The sequence below is a fragment of the Rhinatrema bivittatum genome, chromosome 17 (assembly GCF_901001135.1).
Source record: "Rhinatrema bivittatum chromosome 17, aRhiBiv1.1, whole genome shotgun sequence".
Lineage (NCBI taxonomy): Eukaryota > Metazoa > Chordata > Amphibia > Gymnophiona > Rhinatrematidae > Rhinatrema > Rhinatrema bivittatum.
The window spans coordinates 15,944,326-15,965,488 of NC_042631.1; the positions used below are offsets into that span (position 1 = coordinate 15,944,326).

A 21,163-nucleotide genomic window follows, 5' to 3' on the forward strand; every position below is an offset into this window, starting at 1 on the left:
TCAGTCTAGTTTCTACCCTAGAAACCTCAAACAAAATATTCCAATGGGACAGTTCCTGCATTTAAGAAGGATTTGTTATTCGGCTCAGGAATATAAATGACAAGCTCAGAAATTATATGAATGATTCTTGGAGTGGGGCTATACACATAAATGTATTCGGAGAGCTTATAAAACAGCTCTTTATGCAAACTAAGAGAATCTATTGGAAAACACTGAACAAAGCCCATTAGAGCGTATAGTATGCACTATCCCCTTTTTCAAACAGGGCCATCAGGATTAAATCTATTATTTACAAATATTGGCACATACTAGCTGGCAAGGGTCCCTTTAATGAGCCTCCCATCTTTGCTTTTAGAAAAAATAAAAATCTACACAACTTCTTAGTGTCCTGTGTTCTATCATCTGATAATGGACAATGTCCATTATCATCTGATAATGGACATTCTCAGAATGGCAGCCACTCTGCATGTGGACACTGTTCAGTTTGTGCCCACTCCTTCAATATTTCAATTTTCAAACACCCTAATCTATCAAAACCTTATATTATCCCTGAAAATGTTGACTGCCAAACAAGTTCAGGTTATTTATGCTATAATCTGCCCATGCCAACTAATTTACACTGACCACTGACCACAAAAGCTTATCTACACATCCAAATTACAGGCACCCCTAGTAGAACACTGGCAGGCATTGAGTCATTTCATCAAGGATTTACATTTTTTTGTTATCTACAAAGTGAGATCACATAGGGAAGTCAACATATCTAGAATTCTCAAACAGAGGGAACAATGTTTTATTGTCCAATGGCAAACTCTGCATCCGAGGGGACTCAATCAAGAGATAGAATGGGCTGTACTCCTATAGTGCAGTCAGAGCACTATAGGAGTGCTCTGACTGCACAGCATTTTGCTTCTAATACTGGTCGGTAGCATGATTGGCACTCAAAGTAAGAATTTTTTTTCAAGTCATTATTACAGCTATGCCAGATAATTTTTATTTAACATACTTTACTACTGGGGTTTTTGACATATTGAAACATTGAGTCTGAATTCTAAAGGAGAAATGTTTTTAATTACTTGCAGATTTTCCTTAAGGATCAAGAAATGGTTTCTCAATTTTTCCATTTAAAGAACTGGGCTCTGTGGCTGTCACTTTTCAAAAGGATTAGATATGCTCGGCGCTTTTTTGTCAATACTTGCCGGTAGAACTGCTGATTTGAGATTCTCATTGAAGTTTAATTACATCTGTATCAGGTAACCTTTTTTTTTTACATTGGTGATTGGGTTTGTGATAATGAAACATCATTTGGTAAATCTAGAGGTTTAACATTTAATGACAAACATTTTCAATCATCCACAGATTTTTCAAGGATTGAGAAACGGTTCTACCTGTGTGCTCAAAGAATTGTTTTCTGTGGCTGTCATATGATTAGAACCCTTCCGGGTAAGCTTAAAAAGATAGCGAGGAAAAGAACCTGCTCAAAAACATGTTTGCCTGCAATTCAACAGTTTAAGGCACATGGATAAGATCTTTCAGATAATAAATTGCTGGCAGCATATTTGTAAATATCTTTACCACCCTTAAGTATTGCAATTTTGGAAGTATTTTTGGTCAGATTAATCTATTATTTCTTATTATTTTTCATCATTCAGTTTTTTTGGGCTTTGTTATTCATTTTTTATTTAATTTCTATTTTTATTTTTCAGTTATAGCGGAATTCCAGTACGGCATTTCGATAAACCTCTTCTTTATCCTGAGAGACTATCTGCAAACAGCATTCATAAGAATATACAATCAGCTTCAACCCGTTGTTAAATGAACAATGTTTTGAAAGCAACATAGATGTATGTTATTGACCAACAAATTCCCCTGACAAAGCTAATTGAGAGAAGCAGTGGCTTCTGTTGGAGTACACTTCAGAAAAAGTTTGTATACATCAGTTGATACATTTCAAATCAATTTTGTACACATTGTATCTAGTTTGAGAGGGTTGTGGTTAAGAGTGATACAAACTGAGAAGCAACATGTATGATATGTTTGGGTTCTCTTCTGTAAGAGATACTATCCATAAAAAGGTTTTATTTTTGGAGTGAATGTGGTGAAGAATTTTGTAAGATTGGGTTCGATGTGTGGTACTGATTCATATTTTTAATTCCATAGGGATTCTGAGGGTTTGGGGATTATGTGTATTGTTTGATATGGAAAGTTTTTGTGCAAAATTCTAGTGACAAGTGGTTAAAAAACTAAGTTGAGATATATAATAAAAATGTGTTTTACTGCTTAGACAGGTTGATTCCCTTTGATTTTTGGTTTGTTTCACAACTGTTAGGGAACTGTTTTCCTTCATTCTTCTATTGCCTTTGCTGATAGGGAAGAACATTTGTGCAGCCTGGGACACAGTAAGGTGAAGCTGCTGCTCGGGCAGAGCGCCCCCCATAAACAGTATAATACCAGCACGGAAAAGGTTATTGCCCCTATTATTTAACCAAATGATTCATTTTTGGCAGTTGAAGCAACAACAAAAGTGGCAAAGATAAAACTTCCAAAGATATCTATATTGAAATTCCAGTACAACTTTAGGGAGGCTGTTTTCAAAGGCATAAGCATGAAAGCTGGCTCCGTCAGGACGGGTAAAAATATGCACACAATGCCCAGGCAAGGAAAAGGGGATGGAGCTTCATTTAGGGAGGAAAAGGACATATGGCTTCCAGTGCAAGGTCTGCAGGTGCAAAGTACAAAGTGCCCGCCGTGGACCTGCAAATTGCACACTGAGGCTGAAAGTAACCACCTGTTTGTGCCTAGGCTCCAAGGTTGATATCAAAATACAGATGGAGTGAGAATGTAGTTTTAGCCCTGTGAGGTACCGTTTTGCTAAGTGAGAATGGTTACAGAGGTGCACATTATGCACCAGATACAATTGTGATAGAATATATAATTCCCCCCCAGGAGAGACGCGGGAAGGCAGAATGCTAGTATAAAACAAAAGGAAGACCTACAGCTGGGCAGGGAGGGCACAATGACAACTCCAGAAAGACATAAACAAGAACCTCTCTCCCAAGAGGCTGCAAGGGATTCTGAGGTCGCGCTCCAAGCCACTCTCACTGCAACTGGTTTGAAAGGGATGGGGGATTTCCTGCATGGAAAGGAGAACCAGGCCAGCATTCCAACAGCAGAGAATTCTGTGCTACAGATTCCTGACGCGGAGAAGGTCTCATGTGAGCGACTCACAGCTACCTGATCCAGCCACAGTATGTCTGCAAGAGTGGCGAAGCTTAACCATGTTACAGAAACAGATCACAGAGAGCCAGGCATATTATACTCAAGAGTGCGAGGAGATAACCCAGACACAAGAAGCTATTGGTACTATTCAGAAGCTTAGAGTAGCTAAGGAGATTCTTAATTTTGGGCTGGGCCTGCCCAGGACTGCATTTAGAGTCTTTAAGAGATCATACCTGGACTTTAGATTTAGATTCACCAGTGATGAATCCAGAAAATTGTACATCTAACAGTGGCAGACAATCAAGATTGATATAACTGAATGTACTGAATCGGACTGGATCTTCGACTGTTTGCATTATCCCTATGCTGTATAGGACAAACTCTGGACCTTAAGGGCTGATTCTCAGGATATCCATAATGAATATGCATGAGATACATTTGCATGCACACTGCCTCAACTATATGCAAATCTATTTCAGTCATATTCAATAGGGTTATCCTGAAAACCTTATTGATATATGATGCAGACAGCTTAGGCTGAATAAAGTTAATATGATCAGCTGTAAGAAAAAGCAAAACCTCAGTACAGCATGGATTCACAATAAGAAAGCTTTCAAGAGCATTCCACACTCCTTGATACTGCATTGCCTTGAAATTTACAGAGTGAATCCTGAATTGATTGAGTTCTTAAAGTTCAGCATGAAAATGTGGCAGTCTACACTCCATCTGAATTATGAAGGTGGACAATTGTCATTGCTAACATCAAAAACCAGTGAGGAATATTTCAAGAATATTCTCATTTTGTCTGGCAATAAATCCACCAATTATGCTTATTACCTCCTTTGGCTAAGCATTTAGCCTTAATCCTAGAGATGTTAATCATCCACAGCTAACACCTCACCAAACCTTCCTAGCTCCTGTGATACTTATTTAGCAAAACAACTCCGAGTAGTGAAGAGCTTCTCAGATGACATTAGATGACATTTGGCCTTGAGAAATGAGCTAAGGCAACTTTCTGCAGTGGATAATTAAATAAGACCGAACATAAGATATGTCATACTGAATCAGACCAAAGGTCCACTGAGCCCAGAATCTGGTCTCCCACAGTGGCCAATCCAGGTCACAAGTACCTGGCAGATCCCAAAATGTTTATCTGTTCCTTGTTGCTCACTACCAGGAATAAGCAGTGGCTTGATCTTACCCCTAGAATCCATGTATCAGTCATAGGATGAGAAGAACACTGCAGCTAGGATTCTGCTAAATCTGAAATTACATAATCATTTTACACCAATGCCGGATGGTCTGCACTGGTTATCTGCGGTTTTCAGGGCCAAATTTAAGATTATATGTTTGGTACTTAAAATCTTGAATTTGACCGGTCCACAGTATTTGAGTTGGGGTCTAGAGTGGTATATCCCTAAGAGGCAACTGCTTAGTTGAAAATTTCTGCTCAACTTCAGATTAAATTGTTCGATGCTGAAAAGAAGGCATCTTTGTTCTTACCTATAGAACTGCATCAGATGGATGTTTATTTTATTTTATTTATTTATCACATTTCTCAATTGTAATCCTGGGAGGTCACCCAAAGCAGTGTACAGAGTAATATTAAACTTCATAAAAACAGAGTTAAAACCACAAACTAGCAAATAAAAGAGTCAAACCTGAAATACACCCATCATACCACAAACCAACAACAGCCCACTAACTGTCTTTTTCTCAACCCATCAAGGATCATATTATACTCCACTCACTCCCTGGAAACCAACTACTCGGCCCTTTACCAAGGGAAGATCCATACCTTGACCTTTTTTCAGAAGGTTAAGCTTGTTTTGTTAATCTTGCTCTTACCTAGTTAATCTATTATATTTTTTTTCTGAATTTGCTGATTTTGTAACTGCTATGTTGCTATGATTTGGGGAAATAATTACATTTTCTGCTGGTTTTTTTATTTTTGAAATTTATAGTAGTATGGTCTTAACTGTAGTAATGTTCCTTTTTTCTCTTACGGTTTTTTGTTTGTTGTATGTCTTTTGTTGGTTTGTGGCTTTGCATGTATTTGTTTGGAGTTGTTATTTATTGATTTGTATCTCTTTTGTTGGTTTGTTGCCATGCATATATATTTGTTTGGCTTTGTTGTTTATTGGTTTATCATCTGCCTATGCTTTCTTTTTGTTTGGTGTACTTGTAATTTGGATTGTTGTTTTTTGTGTATTCCTGTGGGGTTTTTTTAGCTTTATAATCAGCCCTGAGCCTTTAAAAAGGCACTAAATTAAACCAATAAATAAATAAATAGAGATTTACCTAGGGTATAATTTTGTTGCATGCCTCTGAATTTTGCAGAATGGAGGTCCAACTGTAGGAACACTGACTTTGCTTGCTAGCAGAAGTATGGTAGCTGTATGGCTTCCCTAAGTGTACCAGTTTTATTTGGGATTTGGATTAGAAATTAAAATATGAATCAACCACACACAGAGCATCATATGTGCCACACTCCTGGCTGTACTAAAGCTTAGCACTTGTGCATCTTGATTCACACTACTTCACAAATCCATTATTTGTACGAGAAGAAACAGTACGGCTCAAGACAGGCCCATTAATTAAAAAAGGTCCTTCTAAAAAGGAGAAAAGGTTTTACCAGCTAGGATGACCTCCCACCGACAGAACCATCCAAAGGGCTATTCGTCTGTGCAAATTCCACTTCTGAATGGATGCTGCCAAGCACACTACTCCAAATAAAAGTAAGTGAATGTCCTTCAAATATTCAGCTGCCACCTGTAGCAGAGAGAGAAAATGATTCTGTTTCATGCTGTAATTTTGCTAATTAATGATAGAATGGCTTCAAGACTGTAAAAGACATTCTAGAGGATTACTGCCAAGTTCCAATCAATTTAACTTAAAAAAACAACATCCTGTGTTCACAGGGACCATGGCACAATACTCATGTCTAAAATGCCCAGTTTATTGGACTGAAGAAAAAAGGGAGGGTCCAAATGTTATTTTTGTGGTCCTATTTAATAACATTTGAACTAATATTTTTTTTACATACAAATGGCGAGAGGACTATTTGAGAATAAATGGGGGCCCTGTTTTTCTCCTCCCTTATTGCAAAAAGGACTGCCCTGCTGCTCAGACATTACTCAGGGGGGAAGGGGCCCTGCTGCTCAGACATTACTCAGGGGGGAAGGGGCCCTGCTGCTCAGACATTACTCAGGAGGGAAGGGGCCCGGATGCTCAGACATTATTCAGGAAGTAAGAGGCCCTGCTGCTCAGACATTACTCAGGGGGGAAGGGGCCCTGCTGCTCAGACATTACTCAGGAAGTAAGAGGCCCTGCTGCTCAGACATTACTCAGGGGGGGAAGGGGCCCTGCTGCTCAGACATTACTCAGGAGGGAAGGGGCCCTGCTGCTCAGACATTACTCAGGAGGGAAGGGGCCCTGCTGCTCAGACATTACTCAGGAAGTAAGGGGCCCTGCTGCTCAGACATTACTCAGGAGGGAAGGGGCCCGGATGCTCAGACATTACTCAGGGGGGAAGGGGCCCTGCTGCTCAGACATTATTCAGGAAGTAAGAGGCCCTGCTGCTCAGACATTACTCAGGGGGGAAGGGGCCCTGCTGCTCAGACATTACTCAGGAAGTAAGAGGCCCTGCTGCTCAGACATTACTCAGGGGGGAAGGGCCCTGCTGCTCAGACATTATTCAGGAAGTAAGAGGCCCTGCTGCTCAGACATTACTCAGGGGGGAAGGGGCCCTGCTGCTCAGACATTACTCAGGAAGTAAGAGGCCCTGCTGCTCAGACATTACTCAGGGGGGAAGGGGCCCTGCTGCTCAGACATTATTCAGGAAGTAAGAGGCCCTGCTGCTCAGACATTACTCAGGGGGGAAGGGGCCCTGCTGCTCAGACATTACTCAGGAGGGAAGGGGCCCTGCTGCTCAGACATTACTCAGGAGGGAAGGGGCCCTGCTGCTCAGACATTACTCAGGAAGTAAGGGGCCCTGCTGCTCAGACATTACTCAGGAGGGAAGGGGCCCGGATGCTCAGACATTATTCAGGAAGTAAGGGGCCCTGCTGCTCAGACATTACTCAGGGGGGAAGGGGCCCTGCTGCTCGGACATTACTCAGGAAGTAAGGGGCCCTGCTGCTCGGACATTACTCAGGAGGGAAGGGGCCCTGCTGCTCGGACATTACTCAGGAGGGAAGGGGCCCTGCTGCTCAGACATTACTCAGGAGGGAAGGGGCCCTGCTGCTCAGACATTACTCAGGAGGGTAGGGACCCTGCTGCTCAGACATTACTCAGGAGGGAAGGGGCCCTGCTGCTCAGACATTACTCAGGAAGTAAGGGGCCCTGCTGCTCGGAGATTACTCAGGAGGGAAGGGGCCCGGATGCTCAGACATTACTCAGGAGGGAAGGGGCCCGGATGCTCAGACATTACTCAGGAGGGAAGGGGCCCTGCTGCTCGGACATTACTCAGGAGGGAAGGGGCCCTGCTGCTCGGACATTACTCAGGAGGGAAGGGGCCCTGCTGCTCAGACATTACTCAGGAAGTAAGGGGCCCTGCTGCTCAGACATTACTCAGGAGGGAAGGGGCCCTGCTGCTCGGACATTACTCAGGAGGGAAGGGGCCCTGCTGCTCAGACATTACTCAGGAGGGAAGGGGCCCTGCTGCTCGGACATTACTCAGGAGGGAAGGGGCCCGGATGCTCAGACATTACTCAGGAAGTAAGGGGCCTTGCAGGTCTAATGTTACTCAGCCATGCTGAGATATGCACCAAAGATTTTGATTCAGGTACAGTGGCCTTCAGTGCTAAACCTGAGATGTGCTCTCTTACTCTCCACCTCTCATCAAATGCACCAGACGTGGTAATGCCATTACCTCACTAGATTTCATGATGCCAAACAGAGGGAAGAGAAAAGCTGGAACCATGGCTGCAGCACCAAGCGGTATAGCCTCAGATATCCAGTAGGCTGCCGTGACCAGCAGGATGTAAGCGCATGCTGCCTCCTGAAACAAAACATCAAGAGCGGGGCAGTATCCGAGAGCACAGTGCCGAAGCTGGGTCAGGACAGGTCTTTCGCACAGCACTTGTTCTGGTATCAGTACAGTATTGCTTCCATGGGCTCTAGACAGAGAAACCAGGAACGCTACATCGGTGCACAGAGTACTGCCTGCAGTGTCCACGCTGCCTTGCCTCTCAACAGAAGGGAGTTTAAGATTAGAAAGATTTTTTCTCTTTAAAGTGTTACAGTTAGGAGGGTAGGAAGTATAGGATCAGAAAACTTATGAACTGCCCCCTTTCTCAATTCTTTTCCTCTAGTATTTCTCCCCGTTAAATTAAAGAGATTTCAGAACTTCTTGCTAAATTGAGTCATTTGCTTGGTTTCCAAAATCCTAAAATGTTTGCAATGACCTGCTGGGTTCTTGAAAATACTGTAAAATTAATTTTATTTTTTTTAAAGGCTGACAGTGACCATTCCAAGCTGTGCGATTCCTGACCTACAACTTTTAACTGAGAATGTCCATTATCTCGGCATTTCCCAGCTGGTGTACGCCTTCAGACCCGATCAGGAGTGCTATGGAAAAATCACCACTGCCCGATGCTCCGATCCAGGCTCAGCACTTCACCAACACAAGAGACGCCAGCAGAGGCTCTTAAACGTGTAGGGAGCTCCTCTTCCTGGCTACAGCACGAGCCCTGGAGCGTGGCAAGTGATGGGCAGAGCGGGGCAGAGATAGCTGGGACCTGCTTTATGCGGTGCATGCAGCGACCCTCCCGAGCCGAGCCTCCTTCCAGCCTCCGTCTTATCCCTAGGCTGAGTGACACAGAGAGAGCAGGCACTGAGCACTGGATGCCACTGACTGAGATGGCTGCCCATACCACAGAATCCCCTCCCTTACACAGTTAGAGGGAACTGCCCATCGTCAGGCATTCATGTGTGGCTTTGTCCCATCTCTCCTTTAGTTTTAGAATTTGGAAGAGAGACTCGTGGCCTTCAGTGCTTTCCTAGTTATTTTCACCATACGAGTCCTCTGCATGTCCATGGAGTTGGGTGTACCACACAACATTTGTATAAATGTAAATGTGCCTTGGGCTTGAAAAGCTGGGAAACACTGCAATAGCGGTCAGATGTAGGAACAGGGGACTGTAAATAAGCCACCTTTCAGTCCCTCAAAAGCAGAGGCAAGGGGAGAGATGATTAAAAAAAAAACAAAAAAAAGCAAAGGACAGTTAAAGGAAGCCCAGTCAGCCATATTGTAAGCCCAACCAGCCATATTGTAAGCCAATGGATGGCCAGGTCGGAACCAGCAAGCTACAAAAATCATCTGGTTTGATGCCAGACAGCTGATGGTGGCCAGATTTGCCCAGGAATTAAACGGGCTTGCCGCTGCTTTTAGGCACTGATTCCGTGCCTTGCCATGCCCACCCCCTGTGACAATCCTCGCATGCTCTGGGCAGTGCACACCGGCTCCAGCAGTGATCCTTGCTGCACAGTGAGTGTGGGGACTGAGCCAATACGGAAGCCCGGAGGAGTGGGGACTGTGACCACTAGCTTAAGTCCCCAGACTCCCTGCGCTGCCTGGATCGCCAGTGGAGCCAAGGTCCAAGGTGCCCTGTGCAAAAACTGGATTGGTGGTCTCCCCCTCCCCACCCCAGTGAAAAATATCACTTTCACTTACACCACCACCTGCAGCCTCCTCATTACCTTCCATCCTCCACTCCTCCCTCTTAACATCCACCATGCTCCCTCTTTCCAACCCTACCTTCTATTCCTGTCCTGATCCAACTCCGCTGACAGGAGGGGGGCCCTGGGAGCCCACTGCTTGTAAATGCAGCTTCCTGCCACCGGGTCCTGCATGGTTCATACAGTGCACCGCACTGGAGAGAGAGGTACCAGTGGCAGGAAGAAGCTTTGCCCCCCCCCCCCCCCCCCAGCACTCCTCTCTCCTGTTGACAGGGGTGACAAGGGGAAGGGGCAGCATTCAACACTGGAAGGGAACTGCAATTCTTCTTCGGGCCAAAAGCCTCACTGGGAGGGGGCACTGGTGCCCAGTATTGCTTGGTGCCCTGTTCAACTACACAGGTCACAGACCCCAAGAGCCAGCCCTAGATGAAGACCAAGTCAAGCAAACAAGGAGGCAAACGGGGATTAAAAGACTAAAACCATCAGGTATTGCAGTTCTAGACAGTCCAAAACTGATCAGTTTTAGATTTCTAAACTAAAATACTAATAAAATGTAAACCTACTTCTAAACACTCAAACACAAGCTTAGGACCGCAAGTGTTTGCATCCTGATGCACAAAGCAACTGCTAATACCGACAGAGGCAGTGGAGATAATTGCTAAACTCGGCGTTTTCTGAAGAGATCGTGTGCATCCTGCACTTGTTATAAATATGTATTGTGTCTCTCCCTTCAAACATCTACCAAGCATCTCTTTTCTTAGCTGGCCAGGAATTAATGCCTTTAGCAGAACAAAGATGGCAGAAGAGTCCTTTTCCTTTGCAAAGGCTCCAGCTGTGCATAGAATTCAGGGGCATGCAGAGAACCCCCTTCAGGAGAAGGGGAGATGACTTGAATAGCAAATAATGGGGGACATTTCGGGATTTAGTGCGTCCTCCGGCTCCTTTACAGTTTCAATGCAAAACACATCACAGCTAACCTATTTTTCGCTAAGTCTATCTCAAATGCCTTGAAAACGAGAAGCGTTACCTGGGTCTGCACCAGCAAGGGGAAAGGAAGCAGCAGCAGAGGGAAGAGGAAAATGATGACGGCATCTTTCTGCTGCCAGAGATGCTGGAATAAAGAGTTTGCCATGTGCACGCAAGTCACCGCGGGCAGGGCTCCTGCAGAGGCAGCAGACTGGCGCGCGCGAGGAGGCAGCTCCCATTCTACGGCCCCGCGGCTGGGCCCAGGAGGAGGCGCGAGCCGCTGCTCTCTGGGCTTTCAGCAGCTCTGGGCTGCGCTGCTCCTGCAGAGCCTGGGGGAGCGGGTCCCGGCATCCTCTCCGCTCGCCCTCATCTGCATAAAGCTGCCGGCTCCCCTGATAGGCTGCCCTGGCTGGGCTCACCTCCCGAAGTTCCTGACATGGCCCAAGGGGGGGCCCAAGGCATCTCCTTGCAGACCCTTCCGAGGGGAGAGATGCAGCGATCCCAGGTTGAAATCAGGACTGTTCCTCCATAGGGCTGCTCAGTCACTTTGTGAACCCAGTTATATCATTTGCCTCCAAAATGTCTGGGGTCCATAAGTTCCAAAAGTTAATGACACTGTGAATTTTTCCAATAGACACAAAAGGGAAGAAAAGCTTTAATGAATCTGGCTCTAAGTCAAATATTCAGAGTTATCCGGATGACTTAGCCAGCTAAGGACCAAATTCATTAAGGCTTTTCTCCCATTGTGTCTATGGAAAAAAAGCCCTTAGAGAATCAGGTACCAAGTCCAGTTGGGGCAAAAAGCTGCCCTAAAGTTAGTCGGTTATATTCAATAATGCAATTGCACTTTTATAGGTGTATCTAGCTAACTTTGCTATCCGGAGTGTGTCTGAATATGGACCAAACATCATAGCATCAATTAATCTAATATTTTATATACCTATCAATTTAACCTAACCATACAAATAAAATAAGAACATAATGTCATAGCAAATGTCAAATAGTGAATAAAAGCTGCCTAATGTACTTTTTCCACATCTTGCATGATTTCATATATCAGTCTTCTTTTGGGTTAGAAACTGTTGCGTTACCATTCACGAGAGGGCCCGCAAGCAGCTTTACTCACCCAACGCCACTTCAGCTTTGCTGCCGCGCCCCGTGGTGGGAGAGTCACCGCCAACCTTCTGCGCAGCCTCTCTTCCCGGACGCCGCCGACACCTGATGTGGCAGAGAGATGCCACCGTTGCTTCTGCCAGTGTCTCCCCAGGCGCGCACGCATGAGACAGTTCTGGCTTTGAGGAGCCTGTGGTGAGAAAAGCCCGCGGTGCCCTTGACTGATGTCATCCCCGGCTGCTCTATATTAGGACTCTTCAGTCTTGCCTTTGGGGTCTTCACAAGGTCTTTTGTTTGTCAGTTCCTGCTCTTCTGTGGTTCTGTTCCATGTCTCCTGTGGTCTTCTCTGTCCTGGATCCGGCTTCGCTGGATTAAGTCTTTGGAGTTTTTTTGGTTTTAGAGTCTTGTTCTGAGCTCCAGAGTTCTGAGTTCCTTGTTTGAGAGCCCTGTTCCTGGCCTTCAGAAAGCCTATACCAGCCTGTGTTCCATCCTGGTCTTCTCATCCTTGCCTGGATCCTTGTCTTCAGTCTTTTCCTGGTTCCTCATCTTCGCCTGAACCTCTGTTTTCAGCCTGATACGGTCTTCAGCCTTGATCCTGGTCCTGCATCCCCAGTTTGGGCTCCACTTAAATTTTTAGTTCCAGCTTGGTACTGCTGCAGCAGTCTTGGTTCCAGCTTCAGTGGATCCTTTTCATCACCTAGCCCATGCCTGGATGCGTTTACTCACCAGCGGCATGGACAACGGCCTGCCCTGGGGTTGTGTCGGTCGCATTTTATCACAGGGGCTCACATATACCTGCATTCCAAAAGGGCCTTTGGAGTGGCCAGAGGGCTTACCCCAGAGCCCAGCCCTGGTTGCTGCTTCTCCAATAAAAACTAGTTGAGTGATAGACAACAGAGAGTGATGGTAAATAGAAACATGAGGGCAGAAAAAGGCTGTATGGCCATCTAGTCTGCCCATCCCCCAACTAACTGAGCTTTATAAATGAAGGTTACTCCAAGGAAAGGGGTTACCAGTGGAGTGCCTCATGGAATCAGCCCTGCCAGTTCTGTTCTGTGTTTTCATTCATGATATTGCAGAAGGGTTAATTGAAAAGATTGTCTCTCTTGCAGATGTTATTAATAGTAGACAGAAGGAGAAGTGGTCAAAAAAAATCGTGAGAAGTGGTCAAGTGCTTGGTAGATAAGATTCAGTGCAAAAAAATGTAGAGTCATGCATCTGGAATGCAGAAATCCAAAGGAACAATACATGATGGAGGGTGATATAATGATGTGCATGAAGCACAAGAAAGCTGTCAGGGTGATCTTATCTGATGATCTTAATGTTTATTGTTTATGTTAGTTGTCACTTCTGTTACTTTTATTATGTATATTTTACCTCAGATATGTTGTGCTTATTTATTTATTTGATTTATATTCCGCTTTTCGGCACTTCAAAGCAGATTGCATTCAGGTATTGTAGGTATTTCCCTATCCCCAGAGGGCTCACAATCTAAGCTTTATTTGCTTGATTTGTTGCACCATGCTAAGAGCATTCTGATGGTCTAGCATCATAACACTGTAATGAATAAATGTTAAAGCAGCTAAAGAGTACGGCCAGAGCCAGATGAATGCTGGGGTGCAAGAGGTATTACCAGTATAAAAAAAGGAACTGATGATGCTTCTGTGCAGGTCATTAGTAAGACCTCATGGGAGAATTGTGTCCAATCCTGGAGGAGAAAAATTCAGGTAATTACAAATGACAGCTCATGCTGCTATAGCCCAGTAGAAATCAGATTCAGTTGAGCTGCAGGAGAAAATGATTAGACCAAAAAAAAAAAAAAACCCTGCCCAAACTAGGCTACACTTAAATGCACCAAACTAGACTTGTATTTTCATGATAATGTTTTTCAGAGCTAGCTTGTTTTTAATATCTAAAAATATCTCTTTCAGTGTGGACCTACTCCATTGCTTTTTAAACATTACAGCAGACACAGGGAGGATAACTTTCAAACAACTGCTATACAGCATGATATATATGCATACATAGGGCCATGAGCAGATATATGCAAGTATTTTATAACCTGCACGTGTGTTTTATAAGATACGAGTATCTCTACCCCACCTCATACATGGGTATGTAGGCTTTCACACAAATGCATGCAATTCATTAAAACCACTCATTTCAGTTCATTGAACGCGCATGTTTTCCTATTTTAAAAATATATGCACGCATATTTTACACACAATAAAACAGTTTACCAATAGTCCACCAGTTTGCCCAGTCCTTCTCCAGGTCATCGAGACCTTCAGCCTGAGCTCCCCCTCCCCCCCCCCCATTCACCCAGACTTCCCATCTACTCAGTACTACGCAATGAAACAGTTTAATATCGCTTACAACAAATTATCCTGCACCTCTCCAGCAGCTTGCCCGAAAGAAAAACAGAAGCAATATTCCAATTTGCTAAGTTAATTCATAAGAAGGGTCCATCAAGCCCAGTATCTTGTGTCCAACGGTGGCCACCCAAGCACGAGTACCTGGCAACTACCCAAACATTAAGGGGTAGAGTTTCAAAAAAATACGCGCACGCTACCCGGCGCACACACATGGATGCGCGATTTTATAACACGCGTGCGCGTGTTATAAAATTCCAGGTCGGCGAGCGCAAGGGGGGGGGGTATAATTTTGCAAATACGCACAGCGACGCATCAGGGCCTTCCCCAGTTCCCTCCCAGTCCGCTCCAATTAAAAAGCGGACTGGGAGGGCACTTCCCAACCCCCTACCCTAACCTCCCTTCCCCTTCCCCTATCCTGCCCTCCCCCTATCCCTATCCTAGCTACCCCTATTTTTTTTATTTTACCTTTTGCTCCTGCCTGCTCCTTTCAGGAAGGCCCGCACTTATGCCCGTCCCAGCCTTTTCGCACGTGGCCGGGCCTTTTTGAAAATAGGCTCAGCGCGCGCTAGGCCTGGCCACTCGCTCAAAGGTCGGATTTTACGCGCATGGCCTTTTTTTAAATCTGCCCTTAAATGAATAGATCCCAAGCTACTAAGCCTTATTGATTAATAGCAATTTATGGACTTCTGCTCCAGGAACTTATCCAAACCTTTTTTTTAACTGCCGTAACCACATCCTCTGGCAGTGAATCCCAGAGTTTAATTATGCGTTGAGTGAGAAAGAATTTTCTCCAATTTGTTTAAAATGAGGTACTTACTAACTTCATGGAGTACCTTCTAGTCCTTGCATTATCCAAAATAGTAAATAACCAATTCCCATTTACCTGTTCAAGTCCTTTCATATCCCCCCCTCAGCCATCTCTTCTCCAAGCTGAACAGCCCTAACCTCTTCAGCCTTTCCTCACAGGGCAGCTGTTCCATCCCCTTTATCATTTTGGTCGCCCTTCTCTGTACCTTCTCCAGTGCAACTATATATTTTTTGAGATGCGGCGACCAGAACTGCACACAGTATGCAAGGTGATGTCTTTCCATGGAGCAATAGAGGCATTTTGACATCCACCATTTTATTCACCATTCCCTTCCTAATAATTCCTAACATTCTGTTTGCTTTTTTGACTGCCACAGCACACTGAGCTGACAGTTTCAATGTATTATCCACTATGATGCCTAGATCTCTTTCCTGGGTGGTAACGTCTAATGTGGAACCTAACATCGTGTAACTACAGCAAGGGTTATTTTCCCCTATATGCAACAACTTGCACTTGTCCACATTAAATTTCATCTGCCATTTGGACTCGCAGTTTTACAAGGTCCTCTTTAGTTTATTTCTAATTTCCAACTGGCTTCTATCTGCCACGGCTCCTCTAGTATAAATACCTATCAATGTATGATCTGAACTTTTCACTTAGATTCATTTTTCTTGCTGCAGAAAGATATAGGTCATTCTTACAGTATAGCCTTTTATTGTTCCACTCTTTGCACGCATGTTATAAAATCAGCGCATCCATATGTGTGCATTGGCAAGTACGCGCAACTCTTAAAATCTACCGTTAATGTTTGTTCTATTGGGAACAAGCCTGATTTGTTGTTAACAGTCATGGCATACAGATGCAGATATTGCGACTTTGAATCAGCTTTGTCCCCCTGGTTACACTTTTTACCATCATGTAAGGGTATCATGAGTACCCAAAATAAAACCATGGATGTCAGGTGAGGACCTGAGTTTGATTTCCAATGGTTCTTTCGTTAAAATGTATAGGAGAAGAGAAAATGGACATCTTTGTTTAATAAAACGTAATAAATTAATAAGGGAGGAAATCTTATCACTGATCACTGGGGGAACACACTTGTTTTTGACTAACTTTTGACATCTGAATCCAAAAATGACCCCAGTTTTTCTCTATCACGTCAACTTTTTAAGGTACAGGATATCCTCCCTTTGTCTCAAAAATCATACAAAATGTATATACAAAGGAAATAAAAGAAAACATTACCTGAATATACTGTTTATTTAGAGTTATTTTATTCATACAAAGGCTATATATTGTTACTGTAAGTCAAATTGTGTACAAGTAGTAAGGTTCTGCTACCAAACATACATATTAAGGTAAAAATTTACACTTATAGCTTTTCCGGCAGTGTTCAATATGTGGACAATCTCACCTGATGCTCCAACAATAGTCAGCCATCATATGTACATCCCATCTACCCTGATACCATGCCTCCCTGACCTTCAAATCTTGGTGGAATCGTTCACCTTGCTCATCAGTGACTGCACCAAGGTTTTTCGGGAAGTCAGCAAGATGGCTTTGCAGAAAATGCGCCTTGATGCTCATGTTGCAACGAAGCATTTTGAAGCTCTTCAAGAGTTTCTGGACAATTTTGGAGTAATTCTTTGCTTGTGTATTTCCAAGAAAGTCCTTCACAAGGTTTTTGAATGACAACCGTGGTAGAGGAAGAAAGAGGCCAGAGGCGACTCCACACCACTGAAGAGGAGCCACGCTGGGGCTGGGGTGCAGCCCCCGACGAAGAGGAAGAGGCAGTGGCTCCCTGCCGCTCAAGAGGACTCCGGCGGTGCTCGGGCCACAGAGGCGGGAAGAATCCCCGCCAGGGGACTCCCCCGACGGAGGAGTCGGTGACACGACTCCTGCTGCGTAGGAGACGAGCGGCAGCAATCTGCGAAAACAGAGAGAAGCGCAGCTGAGCGGCGTTCTGGCCATGGAGGAGAGCGGCAGCGTCGGGCCAGCTGAAGAAAAGGTGAGGGCCTGTCCGCGGGATGGGGTCCACAGGCAGGATCGTAACAGTAGGTAGGAATTCCAACAATTCTGGCACTTACCGCAAAGTGCAAAAAAGTTATCGCTAAGATAGGCTGTTTATCGCAAAGTGCGCTATTACCATAAAACACATCCCTTTTCCTATCGCATGCGATATTTAGTGCATTTTGATAAATCCAGGCCTAAGGTAGGCTGTAGAGAAAAAGACTTGACGTGACAGAAGAAAACTAACTGCAGTTTTGAAATCAGAATGCCTATTTCAGTCTAAAACAGCTGAAAAATCGAACTCAACAGGAATTATGTTAAAAATTGTTCCCCAGTGATTTTATCCAGTGTAGAAATAGATTATTTAGATTATATCACTCCAATACTCAAAACAAATATGGCCATTGGACCTTATCAAAGGCCTTTTCAGCACCAAGACTAATAATTACACCATTTTGATTTTGTGTGTGTATCAACCCGAGGGCCTTCACAAACTTACAGATATTCCATACATTGTGTCTTGAGTGTACAAACCCTTTCTGATCAGCTCCCACCAAAGTTGGGATAATAATCATTTACCTATGATAGAGGTCAAGATTTGTATATCATTATCTATATTAATTAAAGATATTGGATGGTACAAGGATTCTTACCCTTTTTAGACAATACAGTGATTAACGCTTGATTATCCTTGGATAAGAAGATACCTTCTAAAAATAAACAATGTTTTAATTTCAACATAAAGTCTGTAATAGACGTATGCAAAAATGTATAAAACTCAGCTCCTGGAACATATAACCCTGTCACCTTTCCCAGTTTCCAACCCTAACTATCAGAATCAATTTCAGACAAGGTGACGGGTGAGTGTAAAATGTCTTTATGTGGATCCAATGCCTGGGTAGTTGAATATCCTCAAAAAAACAATCACAAACTACTGTGGGAGTTTCAAAGGTAGAATAGAGATGAGAATAATACTTTAGAAAACACATTTGTTATTTCTTGTACCCCCGTTTGTTCATTGCCAGACTGATCACATGCAGATGTAATATATTGCCTAGGTTTGGCACTCCTAACTGTCCTTGCCAGACGTTTACTAGCTTTATTACCATGGTGAAATAATGTATTTTTTTAAATTTTGTATTGACCTAAGGGTTCTGAAATGCAGCAGCTGATTCGAGTTCTTCTTTATGGCATGTAGCTTGACTTTAACGTCAGTGGGGATAAATTTAATATGCTGTCACTTCAGCTTTTCCAGTTCTTTATGTGATCTTAAAATTTCACTGTCTTGAGTTTTATTCTTTTGTGTAACATAAGCAATTATCTCTCCTCGCATAACTGCTTTACCAGCAGCCCATAAAATAGCAGCTGACATGCCAGGAGTGTCACTGTTACTCGTGTAGTCTTCCCATTTCAGACATAAATAATCTTTGAATTGTTGATCAAAAAATAAAGAGGGACCAAGACGTCATTTAAATGCTCTCAAAAACACAGTCATGGAGATTGCAGCATGATCTGATGGAAGAGGGGTATGAATATCAACACACTGCACACCAATAAAAGCAGAAGAAGAAATCAACAAATAATCTATGTATGAATAACTGTTAGGTGACTTTGAGTAGAACATAAAATTAAGTCTATTAGGCTGTAAGATACACCATCCATCCAGCAGTTGTAATTCTTTTATTAGAAAAACTGAGTGCAGAGTATGTAACAGCACCCTCCAAGGGACTGCACCAAACTAGGTCTGTTCTTCGTATCTTCTGTCTTCTTACAGCCTAACTAATGCATCCTGGAGGATCGCCAGAAAGTGAATGTCCAAGCAAGAGAATCGAGCGCAAACAAGTAGACTGGTCATTGCTGTTTTAGTGACAAAAAAGCAAAAAGAAAAAAAAGTTATGTGGTCAACTGGATCTTCAGTATATCGAAAAACAAGAATATATCTCCATTCAATATGAAGGCATAAATACATAGCAGGAGAAAGACAATGTTCAACTCACATAGTCACCCAAACCACTTAATGTAAGCACTGTGAAGTAACGAAGACACAAGGTCAGTATATACCATTAAGAAAGTTATATTGGCTATGTAGAGTCAGTCTCGAGCCAAAGCAGCCTCGTTGGCCACATTTGCCAAGGAGAAAAGAGAAAGGGCGACATTTACATTTCAAACAAAATCATGCAGTTGTGTGTAAAGAGACGCTACTCCAAGAGATACTGCATTGCCCTCAAAAATGAGGAGAGAGGGAGAAGAAAAAAATGTTTTTGAGGTGTGAGTTTAGAAATGGTAGAACATGAAAGTCCCAACAGCATTCCATCGTAAAATCATATGCATGTTCATTGCGCTTCACCTAGCTGCTCTCATTAAGTACATACATTCACCATAAATTTCTTAATTTTACCTTGAGATTGCAAGATTACCACCTTTCCATCTTCAGCCACTAAGACATGCAGGGAATAACAGAGAAAATGTGACTCCTTTACGAAAAGGTACTGATAAAATTGGCCCTAGAACCTTGTGACTCGCTAAGACTGACGCTGAATAAATTATTCATTAAAGGGTAGCATTTTATTGCCTTGATAATACAAATTTCCATCGGTGCCCTAGACTTCTTCAAAGCTGCTTTCTGTCTACCCCATAGCACCAAAAGCAAAAAGCATACTAAAACGTTTGATGAGTTCCATCTCCACCTAGACCATGGTCAGTCAGTACTGATAATATTCCTTGATCTCTCAGCAGCCTTCGATATCATTGACCACAACCTCCTCCAGACAAAGTGATGCGGAACTGACAGGACCGATCTTGGCCTGGTTCATTTCCTTTCTATTCAAGCGCACCCAATCAATAGCCTTGGAACCACCAGGTTCCATCCTCCCACCCATGCTATTTAACATCTCCATGGACCCTCTTGACAAACTTGTCAGAGACTTCCACGTCACAAATGCTCATGATATACAACTACCGGTTCTACTTAGCCCAGACCTGGACCCAAACACTGCCAGTCTCAACAATTGCTTAACATTAATTGTCAACTGGTCACTCCAAACCAAACTCAGCCTAACCCCAAACGAGACAGAGATGTTATGGATCGGGAAGAAAGATCCCAAACACCATTATATTCCTCCATAGCTAGCATGTACTGCATTGTATCCATTTGTGCCTAGTACTGAATCAAGATAATCTTATGCACAATCCATATAATCCTTAAAAACCGTTTGATATTAAATAACTCGCTGTTTCTCTTACATGTTCTTTCCATATACAGTATAATTCATTATAGTACCCTCATTGTTACAACAAGCAATATCATAATTACTTTGTAAGTGTATTCTCTATAGCAGGTCTTCAGCTCCCTGGCTGGAAAGGCATGATATAAAGAAACAATGATGATGGATAGACAGGGGAGTAATCTAAGGAAAGTTTTCTTTACAGAAACGATGGAGGACTCATAGCACAGTCTCCTTGTGGAAGAGATGGAGACAAGGCCAGTCTCTGAATTCAAGGGAGCATGTGACAAGCACAGGGGATCTCTGAGAGAGAGGAAGGGACTACAAAGCTGAGCAGGAGATGGGGATGGGGTGGCCAATTCTGGTACTCAAAGAGCCACACAGAATGGGATTTTCAGGATATCCACAATTAGTTTATTGTAAACCGGTAGGATAAGACTTGGTTCTTGAGCATCGGTATATTAAAAGAATTTAAACAAATAAATAAATAAATAAATAATACGTATGCAAATCTATCCCGTGGATCATAGGGGACTGGATATCTTGAAAATCAGACCTGTTTGGGGCTTTTGAGGCAGAGTTGGCGCCCTGTAGTCAGATTCAGATTCTTTACTGAAGGGAAATGTCATGAGGTGGTGTCATTGCAGGTGTGTATTCATGGAACAGGGGAATCCTCCCCCAAAATGATCGAGTCGTGATCACGGTTCAGCCCCCCATGTCTTAAAAACGTGACGTGGATGAGATGCAAACCCCGCAGTTATTGGGGG

At 43.4% G+C, this 21,163-nt stretch overlaps 1 protein-coding gene and 1 long non-coding RNA gene across 4 annotated transcripts in view; one reads left to right on the top strand and one right to left on the bottom strand.

The window, feature by feature from the left end:
• Positions 1 to 11,200, bottom strand: part of LOC115079305 (solute carrier family 13 member 1-like) — a 43,811-nt gene extending 32,611 nt beyond the window's left edge. For all 3 annotated transcript variants that reach the window (XM_029582733.1, XM_029582732.1, XM_029582731.1), the window contains exons 1-3: positions 10,928 to 11,200; positions 8,093 to 8,221; positions 5,855 to 5,991 (exon numbers count right to left, since the gene is read on the bottom strand). In XM_029582733.1, coding sequence (XP_029438593.1) covers positions 5,855 to 5,991; positions 8,093 to 8,221; positions 10,928 to 11,032 — 371 coding nt within the window. In that variant the 5' untranslated portion in view covers positions 11,033 to 11,200. The remainder of the gene's footprint in view (positions 1 to 5,854; positions 5,992 to 8,092; positions 8,222 to 10,927) is intronic.
• Positions 1,108 to 2,115, top strand: LOC115079306. The gene is made up of 3 exons (XR_003853251.1): positions 1,108 to 1,253; positions 1,360 to 1,443; positions 1,707 to 2,115. It is a non-coding gene; the product is annotated as an uncharacterized LOC115079306 (long non-coding RNA).
• Positions 11,201 to 21,163: the final 9,963 nt, after the last annotated feature.